This window comes from Danio rerio, chromosome 1 (assembly GCF_052040795.2).
Source record: "Danio rerio strain M-AB ecotype USA chromosome 1, GRCz13ab, whole genome shotgun sequence".
Classification (NCBI taxonomy): domain Eukaryota; kingdom Metazoa; phylum Chordata; class Actinopteri; order Cypriniformes; family Danionidae; genus Danio; species Danio rerio.
In genome coordinates, this window is record NC_141021.1 from 9,090,196 (window position 1) to 9,111,950 (window position 21,755).

The window sequence follows — 21,755 nt, forward strand, 5'->3', positions numbered from 1 at the left end:
CTATTTTTAATGAACTAAAGACTATCTGAATAAGGTCATTGTGCATATGTTTATGACATATATGAATGCCAGACATAAATTTGTTATTTTACAATGAGTATTTTTTTAAAACAGCTTTTATTGACTTGATTAGTATATATCAGACTATTATATCCAACATTATTTATTGAACATAGCATAGATAATAGTCTTGCTGATATTCTCTCACTCATTTCTCGTTTGAAATGTGAATACTTTTTCCTTTTCTACGGGGCTCTACTCATCCCCTTTGAGTAAAAGGGCAGTTAACCTATGTAGATGTATTATCTTCAACATGGACAAGAAATTGTATTGTCACATGTACAGTTGTGGTAAAAAAAAAAAAAAAAGCTGTAAAAAAAGCTAAACATTAGTATCCTCTTTAATCACAAGTTATTAACAGTAGTGATCTATGTTCATCACAAATATTATGAGTTCAGAATAAAATGTGTGGATGTAATTCTGTAAGTGTGTTTCATTAATGGTCATCATGTGATGTTTAATTGTTTTCACTTTATTTGAAATATGGATAAAAGCTCTTAAAATATGTAAATGTTTCTAAATATAACCTTTTTAAAGACATGTATTTGTTTAAAAACCACTCTTTATCTGATTATTTTTACTTTCTGAATCTTCAACTGTTTGTGTAACAGTATGTTTTGATGACAATGGATGAACTTTGTGTTAAATAATGATTCCACATCATGTCTTTGTCCTGCATGTGGGTTAATTTGTTAATTATTTTCTTTATGATCAAATGATTTTAAGATTTGCTGCATTGTAAGAATCATGAAAATAGTGAGAAATGAGGTAACAATGACGATAAGATATCCTTTCAAATGCTGTGAATAGTTCAAAATGATTAAAAATATATAGCCATGAACCAACAAAATAAATATGCAAACCTTTAAATTATCTAAAATAGAAGTAAAAAAGTTCTGTGCTGTACTTATAAGTTACTGTGAAGTTCTATGTCTACAAAAAATACATATTTTATTTTACTTTTTGGCTTAGTCCCTTTATTAACCAGGGGTCGCCACAGCTCTATGAACCGCCAACTTTTCCAGCATGTTTTTATGCAGCAGATGCTCTTCCAGCCGCAATCCATCTCTTGGAAAATATTTTATTTTTTTATTTTTTATCTTGCATTCAATAAAACATTATACAAAGTTAATTTTTATTTTCAGAATAACAACAGTGGCACTGTTATCTCACAAGTACAGTAGTTTTTTGTTAGACATTCTAACAAATGAATACAAATGTTTCAAAGTAAAGACAAAAATAAAAGGAGATTAATTTTTTTTTTTTTTTTTTTTTTTTAGAAAAATCCATGAGGACCAAATAGATCCATCAGATCTTTGATGTAAATCATAGGTTAATTTGTTCAGAGGTAGAAGTCTGGTTGCCTGACTCAGCCACATATTGACTGGAGGTATCTGAGCAGTTGACCATAATAATGTACATTTTTTGCCCAAGTATATGCAAAAATTAAATTTATCATAAAAATGTATCATAAAATTAATATTTTAAAAGCTCTTAATGTCATTTAATGTAATAATTTTATTTTAATATAGAGTTCCTTAAATCGTTATATGTTGTAAGCAGTTAGGCATACAATAATGCTCTTAATTTACAACACTGATTGATTTTAGAGGAATGCTTACATACTGTACATATCTATGTATTTAAAAAAAGAGACAACAATTTGGTTATAGATGATGAAAATTTTATTTTATTTTTACAGATTTTCTTACATGCTTTAGATTCAGGGTTAAGGTCATCCTCTTCTGGATTACAGTAAAAGAAAATCCACAGTCAATGTCAAACTCATCAGCTGGAGCTTTATTTAAAAAATGTATGTTATCTGCTCCAGCCAAAACTTGCAGGTACCTTGCAGGTCTCTAGATTGCACCATCGTATTGTTGTTTATTTCTCAGTTATTTTGTTGCTTTCTGAGAATGATGATCCATAGACCTTTTAACCCCTCTTCGTTTAGGCCACATGTCGAATCTTAAAAGAAGAACACAACAACATTAAAATATATTAATATCCTTTGGACTGGGTAACCTTATGCTTATGTCTGTGCCAAATAATACAAATACATACCAGTACTTTTCAGTAGCAAACAAGCAGGAAAGTTCTTTGAAGGAACCAGGATGAGTTGAAAGGTATTTATAGTGGTTGGCCATCTCTGCCACAAGAATCCTCTGCTTCTCCTGAAGAATCCTGACTAGCAGGATGATGTTGAACACCCTCTCTTTGTTGCTGGGTCAGCAGAGTCTGAAATATATTTATAAAAAGAAAGTTGTATAACAAGGATTATACGTCAACTTTTAAAGAATCAACACTGACAGAAGTCTAGTGTACATACCATGCCATATGACGAAGACATCCATATCACTTCTGTTTTTTGTTGTCTTTGCTTCTGCTACTGAAAAAATGACAATAATAGTAACACTTACAATTTTTCATGACTACATGTAATATTAATAATAATTTCCTCACCGTCTGCCCACTCCTCTACATCACAGACCAAAGTCTTCCAACTGGTTTCCGGTCACTGCCAGTTTCATGGATTCTGTTTTCCAACTTGCTTTGCAGAGCTGTTGCAGTCTACAGTGATAAGCAATCAAAAATCACAATACTATTTAAATAGGTTATAGAACAACTAAAACAAATTCTACTGGATATCGTTACCTTCTGATATCAATAGGTCAGCAAGATGGCCAAATTGTTGAATATCTGCTAATTCCAGCACATGACTATGAGAGTTACAGTAGCATGTCTGTTCACTGCAATCCTATAGAAGAAATATTGCACTGTTCAACCTCCTTCCCAAGAGTAAAACCACACATATCCTTGTATGCCTCACTCCATTTTACCTGGTTAACATATACAAAACAAACAAACAAACAAACAAACAAACAAACAAACAAGCAAATAAGTAAACCAATAAGTTTTGGCATTTACCTGTAGATCAGTTTAAGATTATCATATAGTTCATCTATCTCAGATATAAACTCATGTGCTTAGGCATGAAACACACTAAAATCATGGGCTTAAAGATGGTGCTGAAACTTTGGACAGCTTTTTGCAACTATTTGGAGGTAGTGTCATTAGTTGATGTAGTCCACAAATCTTCCTGTCAATCCTTAATCCTTAGCTGTAAACAAACCTTCAAAATATTATCTTCTAATCTAATTTTACTAGGTGAACATCAAAGAGCTGTTTTCTTGTTAATTTAGTTTCAACACATACAGTTTAAAGTACCTTGTGCAATCATGAAATGGTTATACTTATGGTTCACATCTACTTAAATTGGCAGTATATCTAGTGTGGAAGCAAGACAGATAAAGGGCTCTTCCTTGCAAATACTATCCACCTTGTATTGCACAGACTCCCACTCAAGAATATCTAAGAAAAATGTCTGCTGAGAACTTGGCAGTCTATTAAAAATAATTATACCAAACTCTTTTCCACCAATGGAAAGAATATAAAAATATTTTAGGATATATTTATACTTGCATGACCAAATCTGAGATAAAAAAGGCCATCAGTATGCCTTAGTTTAAATAAAAACAAATTTTTACTCTAGCCCACTGTCACCTAGGTCTACAGATACAGTGACTAATGGAAACATTAAAGTACACACCAACAGTCACTGGAGCAAGGCCCTCTCACAGTTGGGAAGATTGGAGTTCCTATGAGCTGTACCAGAAAAAAAACAACAAAGAAATTAACATTTATAACAATTCTAACTTATCCTAAGACTAGTAGACAAGCAGCATTAGTAGTTTAATTTCCTAAACCCCAATGTGGACAGTTGATGGCCTTTAAGGTGTCATAAAATCAGACAAAACAAAATACTTTCTGAAAAAGAAAAAAAATGGTTGGCCACTATCAACACCCAGAACAAATAGTTTTAAACAGTTAGGCCACAATATTTTTTGAGCTTATACTGTAGTTTATAATGTTTTTCATAAACAATAGTAAAAGTAAAACTAATGCTTCTCTTTCTGTTATTACAATAGAAGTGAAAGAATAAATGCATTTTATCTCATACAATCATATATGCCTAAACAATGTAGATATTTAATATACATGGAATGAAAAACTTCACTAACCCTTGACTGATTCCAGAGTGGTCTTGGCTCTCTATACATGGTGGTGCTTCCTGCAGATCATCAAGTTGTCATCAAGACTTGAGCTTATAATTGAGATCTTGATGATAAATATGAGTATCAAGGAATCACTCATGGTGATAGGCAGAAACAGGCTGAAAGACACAAGAATTAATCAAACAAATACAAATGTGTTAACAGAGATAGAGAGAGAGAGACAAGTTCAATTTAACATATAGACATGGGTAAAGTGGCTTTACTTTTTGCTTATTAGAAAACAAAATTGGATTTTTAAAGAAATCTAAAGAACCTGAAAAGAGCAAAGAAAAAATATTCATATCTGAACAGTGAACACCTTATAATTTACACCTGTATATATATATATATATATATATATATATATATATATATATATATATATATATATATATATATATATATATATATATATATATATATATATATATATACATACATATGTGTGTGTGTGTGGTAGATTAAAATAAAAATTAAATTAAATTAAAAATGTGCTCAGACGGGCAAAATTTCTGCCTTTTTTCCTTTAAAGGCATGGAAAATAATTGTTTTTACAATTAACCTTTGGAAACACTTGATGTTCTTTAATATTGAAACAATTACGAATACATTTGTATTATTAGAGTTGCATACTGCATATCATATAAAGATTTTGCACGAATTCTATTGTGGAAAACAACAATCTGGTAACACTGTTCCTCATCTTAAAATGTATATATTGTTCTGAGCTATGCATGACCAACGTTATATTTGAGAAAAATATGTTTTTGAACTTGATGTAATTAGATAACGTCGCTAGTTTACAGTACATGCTTTATCAACAAATCGTCTTTATTTACTTTTTACGTACCTTGTGGAAAACCGCAGTGAACCTTGGGATCGCAATGAACCTTGGGATAGCGAGCATAGACTGTAAAAAATAGATCGCCACATACAATGACCCCAACTTCAATAAATAATTTAAAATGAAAAAAGATCAGCCAAAAACATTTTTAAACTTAGTACTTGAAATGTAATATTTTTTAAGTAAAAAAATAATAAATAATATGAATGAATCAAAGTTTTATTAGTAGTATAGTTTTATAGTTAACCTAAACTGGACAACCGAATATATTTTCACTCATTAAATATAAAGTTAATGATAAAATATTTATAAACACCAACTAATCTCCAATAAAAATACATTATGCAGCATTAACATACTATTTAATGTTGACAGTTGAACTCATCTGAGAACTCACCGTTGATGCAGTTTGACCAATAGCAGAGCGGCGTTAAACTCACCGTGAAGGGATGTCACGTGGACCGAAGTTTATTCATACAGTAGTTTCGACCCAGTTTACAGACGCTTTTCATGAACAAAATTAAAATTACATATTTTTAAAAGAAGAAAACTGCGATAATAGGCGTAAATCAGGTTTTAAAAAGTGCGTTGACATCTATTGGTAATTATACGAGCCTCCAGCGTCTCCCTATGACGCTTCAGGCTCAGGCACAGATTCTATAGGGAATCCCTGCACGTCTAAATGTGACGCTAAAGGGGTACCCTGTGCGTCAATAACTTACGCCGAGGGTTCCTGACCAAGCGTCAGTATATGACGAGTTGGGAGTGAGAATGTGTTGGCATTCAAAATCATTTCAGTCAATTACATTTTTATACCGGTCAAATATTTTAGAGCAGTTAAATATTAATATTTGAAGTCAGAATTCTTAGCCCCCCTGATATAATTAACCCCCCTGTTTAATTGTTTACCCAATTTCTGCTTAATGGATAAAATATTTTTTTCAACATATTTCTTAACATAATAGTTTTAATAACTCTTCTCTAATAACTGATTTATTTTATCTTTACCATGATGACAGTAAATGATATTTTACTAGATATTTTTCAAGACACTTCTATAAAGCTTAAAGGCGAATTATTGTATAACAATGGTTTGTTCTTTAGATTATCGAAAATAATACATAGCTTAACGGGGCTAATAATATTAACCTTAAAATAGTTCTTAAAAAATGTAAAAACTGCTTTGTTCAAGCTGAAATAAAACAAGTAAGACTTTCAACAGAAGAAAAAATTACAATTATTTTTGTGCATATACATTAGATTAGTCAGTACTGAAGCCAAATCTGGAGCTTATCAAACAAAATAACTTACGATCACGGTTTAAAAACTACTACTCCCAAATGTATATGTTATAGAAAAATATGAAATACAAATTTAGAACAGATGAAATATCAAGAAAAGCAAAAAATTGAACAATTTTCTTGAAATTTTTTGTAGGTTGTAATTTATTTTGCAATATTTTACTTGAATTTAATTGTATTAACCTTTAATTTCTAAATGTGTTTGGTGATAAAACATTATTTTATTAAATATATCTGTTTAATGAATCTGTTTTGTTTAAATCCACCAAAATACATTGCTTATATTCACTGAGTAATGGAAAAAATATATATATATATATTTTTTTTAAATGGGGTGTGCTCAATTATGCTGAGCACTGAATATAATTGTTATATTTATCAAATAAATGTTCTACATTAAAAATGAAATATTTTGTAAGCATCGAGTTTTTCAAGAGCGTGTTCTTGCATTTATGCAGCATCTGTTTGTGTGATATTCCAGTGATTCTGAAGGCTGTGGGCCTCCCGGTGCACCCATGCTACAGTGATCAGCTTTCTCAAGTGTGACTGCAAGCATTGTTCTGCCAAACAAAGTCCTCACATTGATGTGTAGAACCCGCTTAGCAGACAGAACTTTTTTAACTTTATGCTATTAAGCTGCAAAACACAGATATCAATATCTGTTAAGCAACACATACAAGAACCAAGCAAACGCAGAATGACCTTTACATTCTGAAACAAAAATTAAATACCACAAGCAACATATAGCCTACAATAAAATCCACATTTGTTTTGTTATGCAATGTGTTTCAGTATTGCAATATTTTTTTATTTTGTATGTTGTATTCAATATGCGCATGGTGTTTTCCACTTTCTCATTTTTTTTTTATATATATAATGCATACTCACTATAGCTAAATTGTAACATGTAATGAGACTGCCATAGAGCTCAGTCCCTCTGTTGGGGGAGATGCTAACATGACTCTGGTATTGTTCTGCAAGACAACATGACTCATGATCAAATCGTTGAATGACAGCTCCATGGCATTAGTAGGGTTCACAATGGAAATGGGACAGCAATAGGAAGTCAATCTTTCCACAGTAAAAAAAAAAAAAACCACGGCCTGTTAATTAGATATTTTGAACGTGCAAGAAATGTAAAATAAGTGTATAACATATTTTATTTAGCTATACAGCAGAACGCAAGGATTATAGAATACAAAACATCACACAATAATATTTGTTTGCATATCTAAAAATCTTTTTCATTGCATTATAAAACAAGCTGTAATTTACATTTTTAAAGAGTTGCTAAGTTTGAGAAGAAAATGAAACGCAGGTAAACAAATCTTAAACTCACCGTTAAATGCACAACGAAAAGATACACAAAAAAAGACCAAACACGGTCAAGCGTAAGTGAAAAATAAAGAGGACATGTGTAAAAACCTCTGAAGAGGGCGGTGTGTGCTTGAGGCAAGACCACACAAAAATAACTCTTCTGCTTGATCAGTCTATCTAAAATATAATTAGACCTTATCATGGTCGAAATGGTTTAAACAGAGGTTTGTAAAACCCCTTTATGACATCTCAAAAATAGCCTTTAGCTCAACATTTTAATTTTAGATAAAGCCTATCCTCCTTAGAAAAGTGACACATTTAAGAAACTTGTAATGCACAGAATAATGAAGCGCTGTTTTGCCATTTGAAGCTTCAATAAAAATTTTTTTTTTAATTTTAGCAGCGTTTAATACAGCCTGCCTCGAGAAGTCACTTTTCAAAACAAACAAAGAGGAATAGTTTTTTTTAAATAAATTGACAAAAAACAGATTATAAAAAATGAATAATAGCATATAATTTATTAGGCTAAAGAAAATAAATAATTAATTTGTATAATAGATTTCAAAATCGGTTCATATTCATTCTTCAGCGTAATTTATAACTGGTCTCGAACGCTTTGAAAATTAAAACTTAAAAAATGTCTATCTTTTTTATTTTTCCGTTATGGTTTTAGATTTTTTTTTATTTACAACAAGCAACAATTCGTGTTAATGTCAATATGAACATATTTAAATTAGTCAATTTATCTAAACGATTTATTTGATAAAGTAGGCTATTCAAGTAGGCTAAAAAAAGCTGAAATAGCCTAGTTGTATAAAAATCTATTAGAAAGCCCATCTATCTGCGTGTCACCTTAGTCCTCGTGAAGCTTTACGAATGAATGTGAGGGGGAAATTAGCAATGAATGTCTCCAGCACGGCTTCCTTTAAGTAAGTGACTGTGCGCCACCTTCTGGGGATTCACAGACATTCGGTAGAAAACTAAATCATAAGCAGTGTTTATTTATGACCAGAGTCTGAAAAGTGCGACAGTTCTAGAGCTCGCGATTCACTGTAAATATGAATAGATTTTGGGGTCGGACTGCGCAGATAATTACATAACTTTCAGTTCATGTATCAATTGTGCACTCAAAGATTTCCATTTCATATTGCTGAAGACATATTTATTTAGACAACTGAAAAAACTCACAGATGGCTAGGCAACATTTTAAGATCAGGCCTATAAGAAAACACCAAAAGGGACGAGAAAGGGATTTTGCCAAAGACCCCTGTAATAGCACGTTTAAGGTAACCAACACAAAATTAAATCTGTCGGAAATATGTTTGCTCTATTTCTCCAATATTTAGTTGTTGCTTTTTTACATATTGTAACGTTATTATTTCCTAACAATTGAATTTTTAAATTTAAGGGGGAAATGCAGCGTCATGTCGGACTCAACCAGCAGGCCTTTTCCCTCTGCTGACCTATTGCCATCACATTTCATGGATAAAGGTTGTAATTAGCGCGCTTTAACGGTGCGGGCTAGTAAATGTGGCATGTTCATTACCACGCCACTACCGCAGCCACTATGCATTTATCTCTTCTAGTAGGTCTTTCTCACCGTGTGTGTATCTGTGAGAGAGAGACCGAGAGAGAGACGATTCCAGTTACCTTGACACCCTAATAGACTGCCTTTTCTCAACCAGTGCAATCGAGCAAACCACTGGAGCAAAAATCATTAGGTAAGCAACGTAATCACAATCAAATCTCCCCGCTTCCATCTGTGTACTTTTGCCCTCTCTCAAGGATACCTGTGTTTTTACATGCAGCTCTTCTCTGCGTCACTCTTCTCGGAATCTCGTCACTTTCCTCCTCGTATATTACATCTCCCAGTTAAAAGAGATGCTGACTTCACCGCTGTTTAATCTGCGCGAGGTAAATGACCTCTCGGATGAGCTCGGGCCGCTATCTGCGGCTATAGAAGTATGTTATCACCGTTATTAGAGCACGTTAAACAGTGGCTGAGAGTGTAGAGACACCGGGCGAAATTGGAAGCTTATTGTGATTGATGGGTTCCTATTAGGCGCTCGCTGTTATCGCGGCGGATGGAGGGGAACGGGGCACTGAGTTGTAACACAACAGATTACCTGAGCCTGTAGTCTCCCGAAGGATGTTTAAATAAAACATAGTCGCTCCTTTTCTCTCTCCTTTTTTTCCTCCCCACACCTTCATTTCCACTCGCGGGCCACTCCACCTACCCGACGTCATGTGCAATTTGCCCGAGCCTCTCCACTCAATAAACTGACATGGCGCTCATATTTCCTTTTATTTCCCCGACGATAAAGGAGTGCCGCCGCGAGACTAGCACGAGGAGGGAATCGTATTTTGGTCCGCAGCTCCTTTTTTCTTTCCCTTTCTTCCCTTTTTGGCGCACTGTGCCAACATGATTGATTGTGACTCGCAAACCGGGTGTCCAGCTCTGCCCAACAAATGACTTTGGCCCCTACCAGTAGACCTTGACCAGACAGAAATCAATATTTCACCATTAAAATCTATCAAAGAAGAGTTAAGGCTGCAGCTGTCCAAGGCGCCCTTTTGAACATTAAATCCGACACTTGTAGTACACGGGTAATCAATATATAGTGGTTCACAGATCATTTGTGGTCACCTTTTTGGTCGTGATGGATACTTGGAGGAGTCGTGATTCATTTTGTCACCCCATTAAAGCGAACTGTGTCAAGTCGTTCCTTCATTTTATCTGGAAGAGATTCCTATTGCTCAAACTATGAGGGAAAGTATATGGGGAAAGGGGGGTTGTAGCGGTAAATGAAGAGCACCAGCCTCCAGGTTCCCATTTCAATGGGAATCTATAGAGATTTTGTGTCCAGCGGAGTGTGAAAATCCCTTTGAGATAGAACAAACATTCTAGGAGACCAAGCCACACGGCTGATACATACAGAATAGATGGGAGTACATTTACAAGCCATTACAGATTAAGTTTAGCTTGGTCAAACAGAATTTTAGATAAATATAATCATTATGCAATATCCACCAGCCTTAGCGGACAAAGCCATTTAACAAAACAGTTATCAGTAAATGTATATGCTCCTCTTTTTGTATATGTTTTAGCTTTGATCGACTGCATGCTATTTAGTGTTTTCAGGTCAACCTAAAATAAAAAGGATGGTGTCTTTTAATCACTGAGGAAGGGGTTATCTTATTCAGTCAATCCCAAGAGCAGACTCCTGCCTGCCTACTTGTTTTATTCTCCAAGACTATATCCCGTTTTCACAGTAGCTCATCCAGTGACTGAAATGATCGTCCCATAGCCCTCACATAACCCATATGCTGTCGTATACCTGCTGCGGGGAAGATTATTAGTTACAAGCTACTGTCATTAAAAATGGATTTATTCACCCTCTGCAGGGAGCAGATCTGCCCTCCTGGTCACAAATGTACCATAACAGTATGCATGGTGGGCTTTCTCAGACTCAGGCTCATTCTGATTATGTACCCCTATATAGATTTCTGGAGAGCGCCAAATACGCCCCAGGAGGTATGTTTTTTTTGCAGTTTTTGTTTTCGCAAATCTGCCAGAGGTCACTGTATGCCTTTTCAGACCTTAAATTTCTCTGGCGTGTGCCATTTGTGCCTGCTCTTCTCGCGTAAATCCACCAGAGGCTGACGTCGACTGACTGACTGACCGACCAATGCCAACACAAAGTGGTTTGATAAACAATCCAAAAAAAGAAAAGCCCTCGTGGCAGCCTTATTTTTACCACGTTTTCAGATTTTACTACATTCTCAACCTGTTATTTGCTTGTTTGGTTTTTTGTTGGCTTTTGTTTTTGTCTTACCCGCTTTCTGAAACTGTTCTTTACCAGACTCAAACCCTGTTGTGACGGTCAACACCGCTCTGTCTCAAATTCTCAGATGTACGCAACGAGCCACTGGACAAACTGGTAACAGCAGAAAAGCCGTCCCCACAGAAGTAATCGGTTTGCTAATAAGCGCTAAAAGGAACAACATCACACCGCCCTGTAGCATTTGTAAACGAAATGCTGCCATACATACCTCTGACTACATAATTCACAATCTCAAAACACAGTCCCACATTTCACCAGATATACATTTTGATTGCATCGTTTTACCCACACAACAATCTGCACATCATTATAATGCTTCTCATGTCTTCCTATATCATATTTACAGTATATGCATTAAATGGTCAAAGGACATGTTTACCTGGGCTAATAGTCAGACTTGCTTTTGAAAGTTAATTTCTCAGTTAATTAGATTTACTTTATTTAATATACTTATTGAATTTTCTGGGGGAAAAAGGACCTATAGGATGTTACAGTTAGAATGCTGCTGGAATCAGCTTCCAGAAATGATCAGATGTGCTCCAACATTAGGTACATTCAAATAAATCAAGACTGAAAACACATCAGTTTAGCTGTGCCTTTACTGAATGAGCACTGTGCTACATCCGACATATCGCACTAATGTGACTTCCTTTCATTTTCATTCTTTTGTAACCTGTTTTAACACATTTCATTCTGTTTTTAATCATTTTTATTATTTGTTTTTTATTTTCTTATACTTGGCTTTTCTTATTCTTCTTTACGTAAAGCACTTTGAATTGCCAATGTGTATGAAATGTGCTATATAAATAAACTTCCTATGCCTTGCCTTAGAGGTTATCCCAGTATTAAAATGCAAATAGTTTAATTGTTAATAGCTTATAGTGAGATAAAACAACAAAGCACATATAATTAGATATTTAGCTCCTGTAAAAGAGATTTTTGATCTCAATGTGTCTTTCCTGATAAAGTAAAGGTTATAATAGCAATCATAACAATTACAAATATCAAAATAAAGTAATAAAGAAATAATAAATGAGCTATCTAATAGCCACAGGTTTGGTGAAGGTTCATTATTAATAGTTTACAAGTATGACATATACATCTTGGGTTGGGCGATAAGCAGGGCCAGACAGAATCTGCGGACGTTTTGTGCTACTTATGTGGAGAATTTTGCTAAAAATCTGTGGATTTCTGCGGAATTATTTTGAAAGTATCGTAACTAAAACCGTAATATATAAAATTAAAAATAATATCTTTTTATCTTTTATTTAATGTTTAAAATGCAAATCCAATTCGGTTCACTTTATTTGGTAAACAAAGCAAGTCTCTCATATAATATTTATACTAAAAGAGAGAAAATATATTGTACAAACTGTATTGTACATAAATCAGATGAACATTTCACGTTAGTCAATAATATTACTGTAATTAATTTAAAAACTGAAAAAAATATAGATTTACACATATTTACTCAAGTAAATAAACAGAATTAATAGTGGGCTAAAAATCTGCGTAATTCTGTGGAATATCTGCGTAAAATCTGCAGAATTCCGTGCGCGCAGATTCTGTGTGGCCCTAGCAATAAGGCCAAAATCCAGTCTCGATTAATTATTCTCCATATTGTACAATAACGATACATATTTCAATATCAGTTGGTAATTCCTCCAGATTCAAAAGAATACCCCAACAATGACTGAAGCCACAAATTATAGGGTCCATTAAATAGCATATCTTACTTTCTTGTGGCTGATGCATTTCTAATGTCAACACACTTTTCAACTGTACAAATTATGATCAATTAGTCCTGACAGCATATGTTTTTAGGTTACTGTAACTTATTAAACTAAGTTAATCATGTTGTAACTTAATTTGATAGGTTACGCAAGCTGTTTTAAGTCAATTTAACATAATATAGGTTCAATGGACTCATAAGGTTAATTTGATTTAGCTTAAACATTTCAGGCAACCAAAATCCTGGTTCTACATCCTACAGTGTAGATTCCGATTGTTGTACATTTCTGCTGTGTGATTGGCTCAGATAAAAAAAAAATAGTCCAATACCTTGGGAATGTCCAATTGTTGCCGACCTGTGGTCTCATGTAAATTCTGTTTTGTCCTTTTTACTACAAGTTGACTGTGTGTCTAATGCTGTTTATGTCTTCTCGATGATAATAATTTCTGTACAAGTACACTAAATTTTGGATTCATAGCCTCTTTAAAATAGTGACTTGCGAAGTTACAATAGCACAAATTAAAATGGCTAGACCCAGTACCATTGATGCACGGCAATGCTTTTCTTCCAGCATGTTGGACTATCTAAAAAGGAATGACCATGTAAAGGTTTTTTTTTTTTTCTCAATGTAAATCTTTCAGATTGACAATTGTTGATACGTCTCTTGCTCCCCCTCCCCTGTTTGTTTGTTTGTTTGAATGTTTTTTGTTTTGTTAATCTAAAGTCAATAAAATGTTGATCACAAAAAAATAGTCCAATACCTAACATTGTTATCGACATAAAGCACAGATATATTCAGTGGTATAAACTAAACAATTACAAATACTCAAATTACTGTAATTAATTACTTTTTCTCAGGAATTGTAATTTACTGAGTAGTTTTAAAAATGTGTACTTTTACTCTTACTTGAGTACATTTTTAGTGCTGTATCTGTACTTTTACTCTACTACTTTCCTTCAACCTGCAGTCACTACTTTATTTTTTCTTGTCTATGGGGATTAAAAAAAAAAATCAGTCCTGTAATTCCTGTCCAATCAAATCACACATTGAAGGTAAATCGCCTCATAATGGACTACCTCAATACATGGGCGATTTATAAATGCAGCAAACTGTTTGGAAGCATTAAAAGTGCCTAAGAAGACGTCCAAAATCAATATCAGTATTTGACGTCAATAGGATGTTGGTTTAAGACATTAACATTGGACTTTGGTCCCTTTATAACACAACCTAAAATCAACCAAATATTAACGTCATTTAATTTTGTTATTAGACATCAAAATAACGTTATCCTTAGACAGTGGCTAGACATTGAATTTTGGTCACTTGACATCACAATCTAAATCTAACCTAATATTAACGTCCTATGACGTTGTGTGCCTGCTGGGCAATAACTACATGCACTACAGAATGTTACGTTTACACACATCCACAAATTACATGTAAACGCATCAGTTTTTCAAAGCGTAATACTCACTACATGAGTACTTTTAAAAGGGCTACTTTTTACTCATACTTTGAGTAAAATTTACAACAGATACTTTTACTCGCACTACATTTTTAGGCAAGTAATGGTACTTTTACCCGAGTATGATTTGTCAGTACTCTTTCCACCACTGGACATATTAACGTTTATCGGCCCAGCCCTAACCTCATCTGACAAGAAATCGTGGGAAAACTCGACCACCATCATTTATCAAAATAATAATATTATGAATAATAATACCTTTTTGTAAGATGATATTTTTTCCAGCTCAAAGCAGTAAATGTCCACCATGCACATTTCATAACAACCCTCATTCACATTTGAATGATCATTTTCCTTATGTTTTCCAAATCCTTATGTAAATGAACATATCTTGCAAGTCATTAAATGGTTCGAAATGATTGCTGTAAGATTCATCGCTGCCAAGATAAGGAGATCTTGAAGAGACAGTGAATATTTAGGCAGGAAACGGAGATGGTGCTCCTGTCACACAGAGGAGGAGGAGAAGAAGAGGCTGAAACGATAAGTGATTACGGTCGGGCGCTCCATTCATCATCTGCTGCTGTGTGCAGTTTCCAGGGTCTTCACTGTTATCAGCACTATATAGACTGAATGTCAGTGCCCCTGAATAAATCTCCCTCTCAGCATCTACCTTGGACTGATCCACCATTATAAGACCTTGGACCTGCTTGATCACCACATCAGCTTCTCTTATGGGGTGCTGTATTGTAAAACTTAACATGCATGTAAGCCTAAATGCAAGCGATCACTTTTTTCATTGAATATTTCCAACAATTTTGTAAAAAATGTAAGATATATTGGTCAATGTTGCCATGTAGAATTAAAAAAATGCAATATGCAGCATATCTTTGCTCTTTTTAAGGTTACTGGCTTTAGATGTTTTGGATAAACTAGTATGAGCTAATCCAGACTAATGTCGTGCTTTCTATCTCCTCACTGTGCTTTCTGCTCATTTTACATGATGGACGATACAGTTTGCAAGCTCATACACTGCTATAAAGCAGCTTAGTGTACTGTCACTCTGTATCAGCACTGGTGTGGTGATAGAGGTGGTAGCATGATGTATTTCTTAACCTTGCAAATTGCCTTCAGAAAAAAAAAGCTTCACAGTGATAGTAAGAGAATAAAGTGCACTGATATGACTGATATTAGTATATCAGGGCTAATGGGTAAACACAATCGAGAAGAGATGGACTACATGTTTTATCCACTCCAAAGTATGATTTAAATAGTCTAGAGAACAAAATGTCCTCATAAATGTCAGAGTAAGAGGCGAGTGTTTCAACAAATATATTGCTCGTTATTCAGAGCATACGCCACACTTCATTTTTCAAGAATGAAAACAAGGCAGACGCGGAGCGTAATTTTCACAACACATTTCCATTTTATCACCAGGTTTCCTATACAGAAAGATGAATTTTCAATTTCCCTGCATGTCAATTTGATAGACACACAACACAAAAGCAGGTATTGAGCGGACTGTAGGCTGCCTCTAGGCTACTCCCTCATGGCCTCGTTTTCATTTGCGAAAAATTAAATATGGCGTCTAGTCGCATAAGGTACATAACAAGGATTTCGTATTGCAGCTGTGTTTGAAAGCTGGGCTATTTTAGTCACTGCAGAATCAGAATAGGGTTCTGCTTGCCTGCGCATCCACTATCTGTTAATTGAGGCGAGGGAGAGAGCGGTTACTAGACCTGTCAGTGTTAATCAAGCCTCATCTCTTAACACAAGCCACGCTTTGCAACGAGCTGAAGATTAATATTCCGACCGAAACAGATGATAAATCATTTGTACATAATTAGCGCTAGGCAAGGTTATAGCTGACACGAATTTTTATCTTAATTACGGGGGAAATTTGTTCCATTAATTTAATTTGTCGCGCACGGACGCGCCCGCGCCTAACAAAGTTAATCTTACACCTGTCAGTGCACTGCTGAGGTAGGCTGTGTCTCCAAAGCTATAGAGCTAACTCGCTGTCTATTGCATCCCAAACAGCATCATCTTTACCCACTTGGAACTTCATAAGTGATCCGAGATAACGATGTTGATGCTTGAACTTTTCTTTAACGTGGTTAATTTGACTCTTTCTAAAGAATCGAATGAACCGGTTCGCACACCAGTCTGAACGATTCGTTAATTGAGCGGGCCTCTTCAACTGTTCAACCTGAGATTGGCCAGTCCAAAATAATAAATAAAAAACAAAACCGATTCATATGAGCCGACATTTAATGAATTATAATATAAACTAGGAATTAAAGAAATAATTAAATCGAGCCTATATGACGATAGGACATAAGGATACTTTTATACTTGTATTGTTTTATTTTACAATTTATTTTAACAAATCCATCCAAATACATGCAAAATGAAGATTATTTTAATAAAAAGGTGTTTTTTTTTCAATTAAAATATTTTTAATCAAGACTTGGCAAAAGTCTTGACAATGTCAAGTGCGGTGAAATGAACAGTTTCGAACTGGTTGTTTGAAATGATCTGTCCAAAAGAACCGATTCGAAAAAAACGAGTCGTTTATATGACTCCTAGTGCAGAGTGTCAAATGAAGTTGGTTTTCAGCCATAACTCTACTTATATACTAACAGACAACGAATTTTCACATACAGGAGGCCTACCTGCTATGATGGGCTGTTGTTTTCTGTGCTGGCCATCTGGTGGTCTGCTGTTGGTTGACCAAGCAAACCCTGTTTTTCCAGTCTCCACATTGCTCCTGGTACCTTTACACAGCATATCAGTAGACTCTCACTTACGTATTCACAACAAAGCAGGTTGTTAATGCAATTAGCAATGCGTGTATTTGGTTGAATGACTGTTTTACAAGCATTTATTTCACTTAAATTACCATTAAATCATCCAAGTCTTCGCCTAAGTTTGTTAATGAAGTCTTATATAATTTTCGAGACCTAAATTAAAACAAACGGTTTACACTTGACATCTAAACAGCTAAATCGCCTGAAGTGAAATGGTAGGCCTACCTCAGAAAACTCATCAACAATTGTGGTGTACTGCGAGGCAACACTGCCATCTGCTGGGTTTACCTGCCTGTAGGCTATAGTTATAATAGAACAAACGGAAAGGGATTCATGACTTCGCATTTCTTCAATCGCATTTTAAAGTAAAATAGCTGTTTTTTTAGAACACATCTAACACTCCGTGTTCAACAACGAGGTGAACGGATTCATTGAGGCTAAAGTGTCGTCCAACACACCTTCTTCAATGTTCTGGCGTCCTCTGCTGGTCAGTGTTCAAATCAAACATTCCTGTACTCGAGTATGGTTTGACTTCTCAACGTTCAATTTAATAGGAAGGTATATTATAAATCTTCCAAATACAAGTTCAACAGAGAGAAAAAAATGCATTTATGAAATATTGCAGATACATATTTAGTACAAACATGAAATAATGAAAAAAATAAACACTCTGTATTCAAAAACTTGTGCAGAGATACGTTTTCTTAAATATAAACAAAACAGCTTATATTATGAATTCTAAGCCGTATATTAATACTTAATTTTGAAAACAATATATGCTTCTATATATGCAGGTCGTGTGTCACTGAACTTAAAGTTGTTGCCTTTGTGAGTATTGCTAACATGGAAACTGAAGTTTAAGGTACTTTGAAGAAAGAGAGAAAGTATGTCGCACCATGAAATAAGATTTTTAAGTGCCTTTTGTTCCACATATCAAAAGTATCTGAGACATCTCTTTGTTTATTATCAGTGTTGGGTAAAATTTAATTACAATCTAAAGCCTATCTTAATCTTTATAAAAGCATAACACACACTCTCACATTACTTTCCTTAAAAAGCAACCGAGTAACGCATTAAGTTACTTTTTTCAAAAGAATTGACTGAAGATTGGGGTGGCTCTGTGGTTAGCACTGTCGCCTCACAGCAAGAAGGTCACTGGTTCAAGTCCTGGCTGCGTCAGTTGGCATATTTTTGTGGAGTTTGCATGTTCTCCTTTTTAGTGTGCATTTCCTCCGGGTGCTCCAGTTTCCCCCACAGTCCAAAGACATGCGCTATACAGTAGGTGAATTGAATAAACAAAAATTGGCCATAGTGTATGTGTGTGAACGAGTGTGTTTGGATGTCTCCCAGTACTGGGTTGCAGCTGGAAGGGCATTCGCTTTGTAACACATAGGCTCATTCGACCCCTGATGTATTCTAAGCCGAAGGAAAATAATGAATGACGATTGTATTCACTCATTCATTTTTTTTGGCTTAGTCCCTTTATTAATCAGGGGTCGCCACAACTTATCCAGTATATGTTATGCGCAGCAAATGCCCTTCCAGCTGCAACCCATCACTGGGAAACATCCATACAGACTCATCCACACACATACACTACAAACAATTTTAGTTCACCCAATTCACCTGTACCACGTCTTGGACTGTGGGGGAAACCGGAGCAACCCGAGGAAACTCACGCGCATGCAAACTCCACACAGAAATGCCAACCGACCCAGTCGAGGCTCGAACCAGCAACCTTTTTGGTGTGAGGAGATTGTGCAACCCACTTCTCCACCGTGACATTCAAAGATTGTAGACCATTACTTTTTAAAAGTAACTTTACCCAACATTATTAGCTATTAGTGTTTTGTACCTTTACAGATTTTAGCAATCAGGACAAAAATGTGAAGTTTTAGAAGAGTTTTACGTCTCAAATGTTTTTTTATGAACCATCAAGAATAAGATATTTGTCAAAAGACTCATGTGCCTTTTAGGAAGGTCATTGAGATGTTTTTATTGTTAGTTTAACTGTAACTGTTTTTTATTTATTTATTTTACATTTTTTTATTATTTAAAGAAAATTAATCATCTTAAGACCCCGTGTCAGCTATATGTTAATATCAATAGTCTCAAACCTAATTCCTGGAGGGCCGAAGCTCTGCATAGTTTGGCTCCAAACACCTCTAACTCACACCTGCTTAATAGCCATTGTCATTTCACTCAGCGGCCATCTTTGAAGCGCCTCTCTGGCAGTATGCTCGGGTGTATTCTATAGTCTTTGTTATTAGTCTCTAGTAGTCTTGAACACCTTAGCTGCATCCGAAATCGCATAATTCCATACTATATAGTACACTAAAAACAGTATGCAAGCCGAGTAGTATTTCTGAGTTCATAGAACTCGAAAAACAGTATGTCCCAGCTGAAAAATCCAGCTTAAACCAGTCTAGGATGATTGGCTGGTTTTAGCTGGTCGACCAGGCTGGTTTTAGAGGGGTTTTGGCCACTTCCAGGCATTTCCAGCCATTCCAGTCATTTGGTTTAGCTAGACAGGCTGGGGAATTACCAGCTTAAACCAGCTTGATTAGCCTAGCCAGGCTGGAAGACCAGCCAAAACCAGCTATGTCCAGCTTAAACCAGGATGGTCAAGCTGGTTTTAGATGGTTTTAGCTGGTCACTTTCCAGCCTGACCAGCTAAGACCAGACTGAAAATGGCTGTAAATCAGCCTGGAAGTGGCCAAAACCCCTCTAAAACCAGGCTGGCTGACCAGCTAAAACCAGCCAACCATCCTAGGTTGGTTTAAGCTGGATTTTTCAGCAGGGGTGAAAAGTACCCAGGTGACCTACTACTTTCGGCGAGATTCTGAAGTGTGCATCTGTTGCACGCTGCACTATCCCATGATGCCCCGTGACAGAATTCATGAATGGGAGTAAAGCAATGCAACTCATGAGGGTACAGTAGGTCATGCGGTCATGATAAAATGGCGGATGTAGTACGTGAGTTCCATTCATACTGCTCACATTCATACTGTATAGAACATTCAAGTAGTGCACTTAAATTCAAATGCAGTATCTACTGAGTAGTAGGCGATGTCGGATGCAGCCCTTGATTAGTTGGATCAGCTGTGTTCGATTAGGTTTGGAGCAAAACAGTGCAGAGCTGCGGCCCTCCAAGTATCGCGTTTGAGACCTACGGTTTATCTAGTATTAGCCATATAATGTGCACAAACACATTCCTCTTCAATATTCCTTGACATTCAAGAGACAAAACCAGACTGGTTAAGAGGTAAAGACAGAGATGTTGTTCTGTTTGTTTTTCTGAGTGAGTGCAGTATTGTACAGGGCTGTGTAAGAGACAGAGGGGCTGTAGGCGCTGAGAGGTCCTATAGTGTGCTTGTTCTCCAGTCTCGAGACTGAGGACTCACTGTCCTCCTCATATTTCGTCTAGGTAGAGGGTCACACTTGCAGCCTCTCTCTCAGCAGGAAGAGGCACTGATCTTCTCTGATACTTCGAGATCTGATTTGGCGACAAGAAACCGGAGCCGTCCTCCCCCCAGACGAATCAAATCCACAGCACTGAGAGACAGACAAAGAGAGATTCAGATGTCAGGATTGACAGAACTTGCATGGGGAAAATGTAATGGCTTTGCACTGTAAAATATGCTGGGTTCCACACGGATCCTTCATGTTGTCCCAACACAAATCAATTAAGTTAACTTAAACGTTGTTGCAAATTTAAGTGGATTGAAAATAAACCAATTAAGTTGTTCCAAAAAAAACATAAGTATTGTGTTTTTAAATAAGTAGTTTGAAAAAGCAGCGGAAGTAATTTATTGAGTGTGATTGCAAATATTAAATGATCATGAAACCATTCATTCATTTTCTTTTGGCTTAATCCCTTTATTCATCAGGGGTCTCCACAGCGGAATGAACCGCCAACTTATCCAGCGTATGTTTTACACAGCGGATACCCTTCAAGCTGCAACCCAGTACTGGGAAACACCCATACACACTCATTCACACACATACACTAATGGACAATTTTGCTTATTTAATTCACCTATAGCGCATGTCTTTGGACTGTGGGGGAAACCGGAGCACCTGGAGGAAACCAACGGCAACACAGGGAGAACATGCAAACTACACACAGAAACACCAACTGAACCAGCTGGAACTCGAACTAGCGACCGTCTTGCTGTGAGGCAACAGTGCTAACCACTGAGCCACCGTGTCACCCCTCAAGAAATCACATTTAATAAAAGTTCACTTTCGAGAAATGTTGCAAAGGT

General features: G+C 35.6%; 1 protein-coding gene and 2 long non-coding RNA genes across 24 annotated transcripts in view; all 3 read right to left on the reverse strand.

Moving 5' to 3' along the window:
* Positions 1 to 17,923, reverse strand: part of LOC147846677 (uncharacterized) — a 77,734-nt gene extending 59,811 nt beyond the window's left edge. Inside the window, exons 1-2 of one of the 2 annotated variants that reach the window (XR_015476183.1) lie at positions 17,713 to 17,923; positions 17,353 to 17,454 (exon numbers count right to left, since the gene is read on the reverse strand). This is a non-coding gene — a long non-coding RNA (uncharacterized LOC147846677). Of the gene's footprint in view, positions 1 to 17,352; positions 17,455 to 17,579 lie in introns of both variants that reach the window. The other variant, XR_015476184.1, reaches the window with a different exon arrangement.
* On the reverse strand, positions 1,339 to 5,799 carry LOC141384478 (uncharacterized). 5 transcript variants are annotated; one of them, XR_015476178.1, is made up of 9 exons: positions 5,417 to 5,799; positions 5,026 to 5,085; positions 4,143 to 4,294; positions 3,671 to 3,726; positions 2,716 to 2,818; positions 2,524 to 2,631; positions 2,390 to 2,446; positions 2,125 to 2,298; positions 1,339 to 2,028 (listed from the first exon to the last, which is right to left on the reverse strand). It is a non-coding gene; the product is annotated as an uncharacterized LOC141384478 (long non-coding RNA). The 5 variants fall into 5 exon arrangements; XR_015476179.1 differs by having other exon boundaries at positions 2,390 to 2,449; XR_015476175.1 differs by having other exon boundaries at positions 2,716 to 2,900; positions 5,417 to 5,798.
* An 87-nt stretch (positions 17,924 to 18,010) lies between the features above and the next one.
* The window catches only part of radil (Ras association and DIL domains), a 48,478-nt gene continuing 44,733 nt past the window's right edge, over positions 18,011 to 21,755 (reverse strand). For 4 of the 17 annotated variants that reach the window (XR_015475818.1, XR_015475816.1, XR_015475813.1 and 1 more), the window contains 2 exons: positions 20,661 to 21,042; positions 18,011 to 19,627 (listed from right to left, as the gene is read on the reverse strand). Coding sequence is in view for 6 of the 17 variants with exons in the window: in XM_087236064.1 (XP_087092190.1) it covers positions 20,943 to 21,042 (100 nt within the window). In the remaining 11 variants the exon portion in view is untranslated. 17 annotated transcript variants of the gene reach the window in all.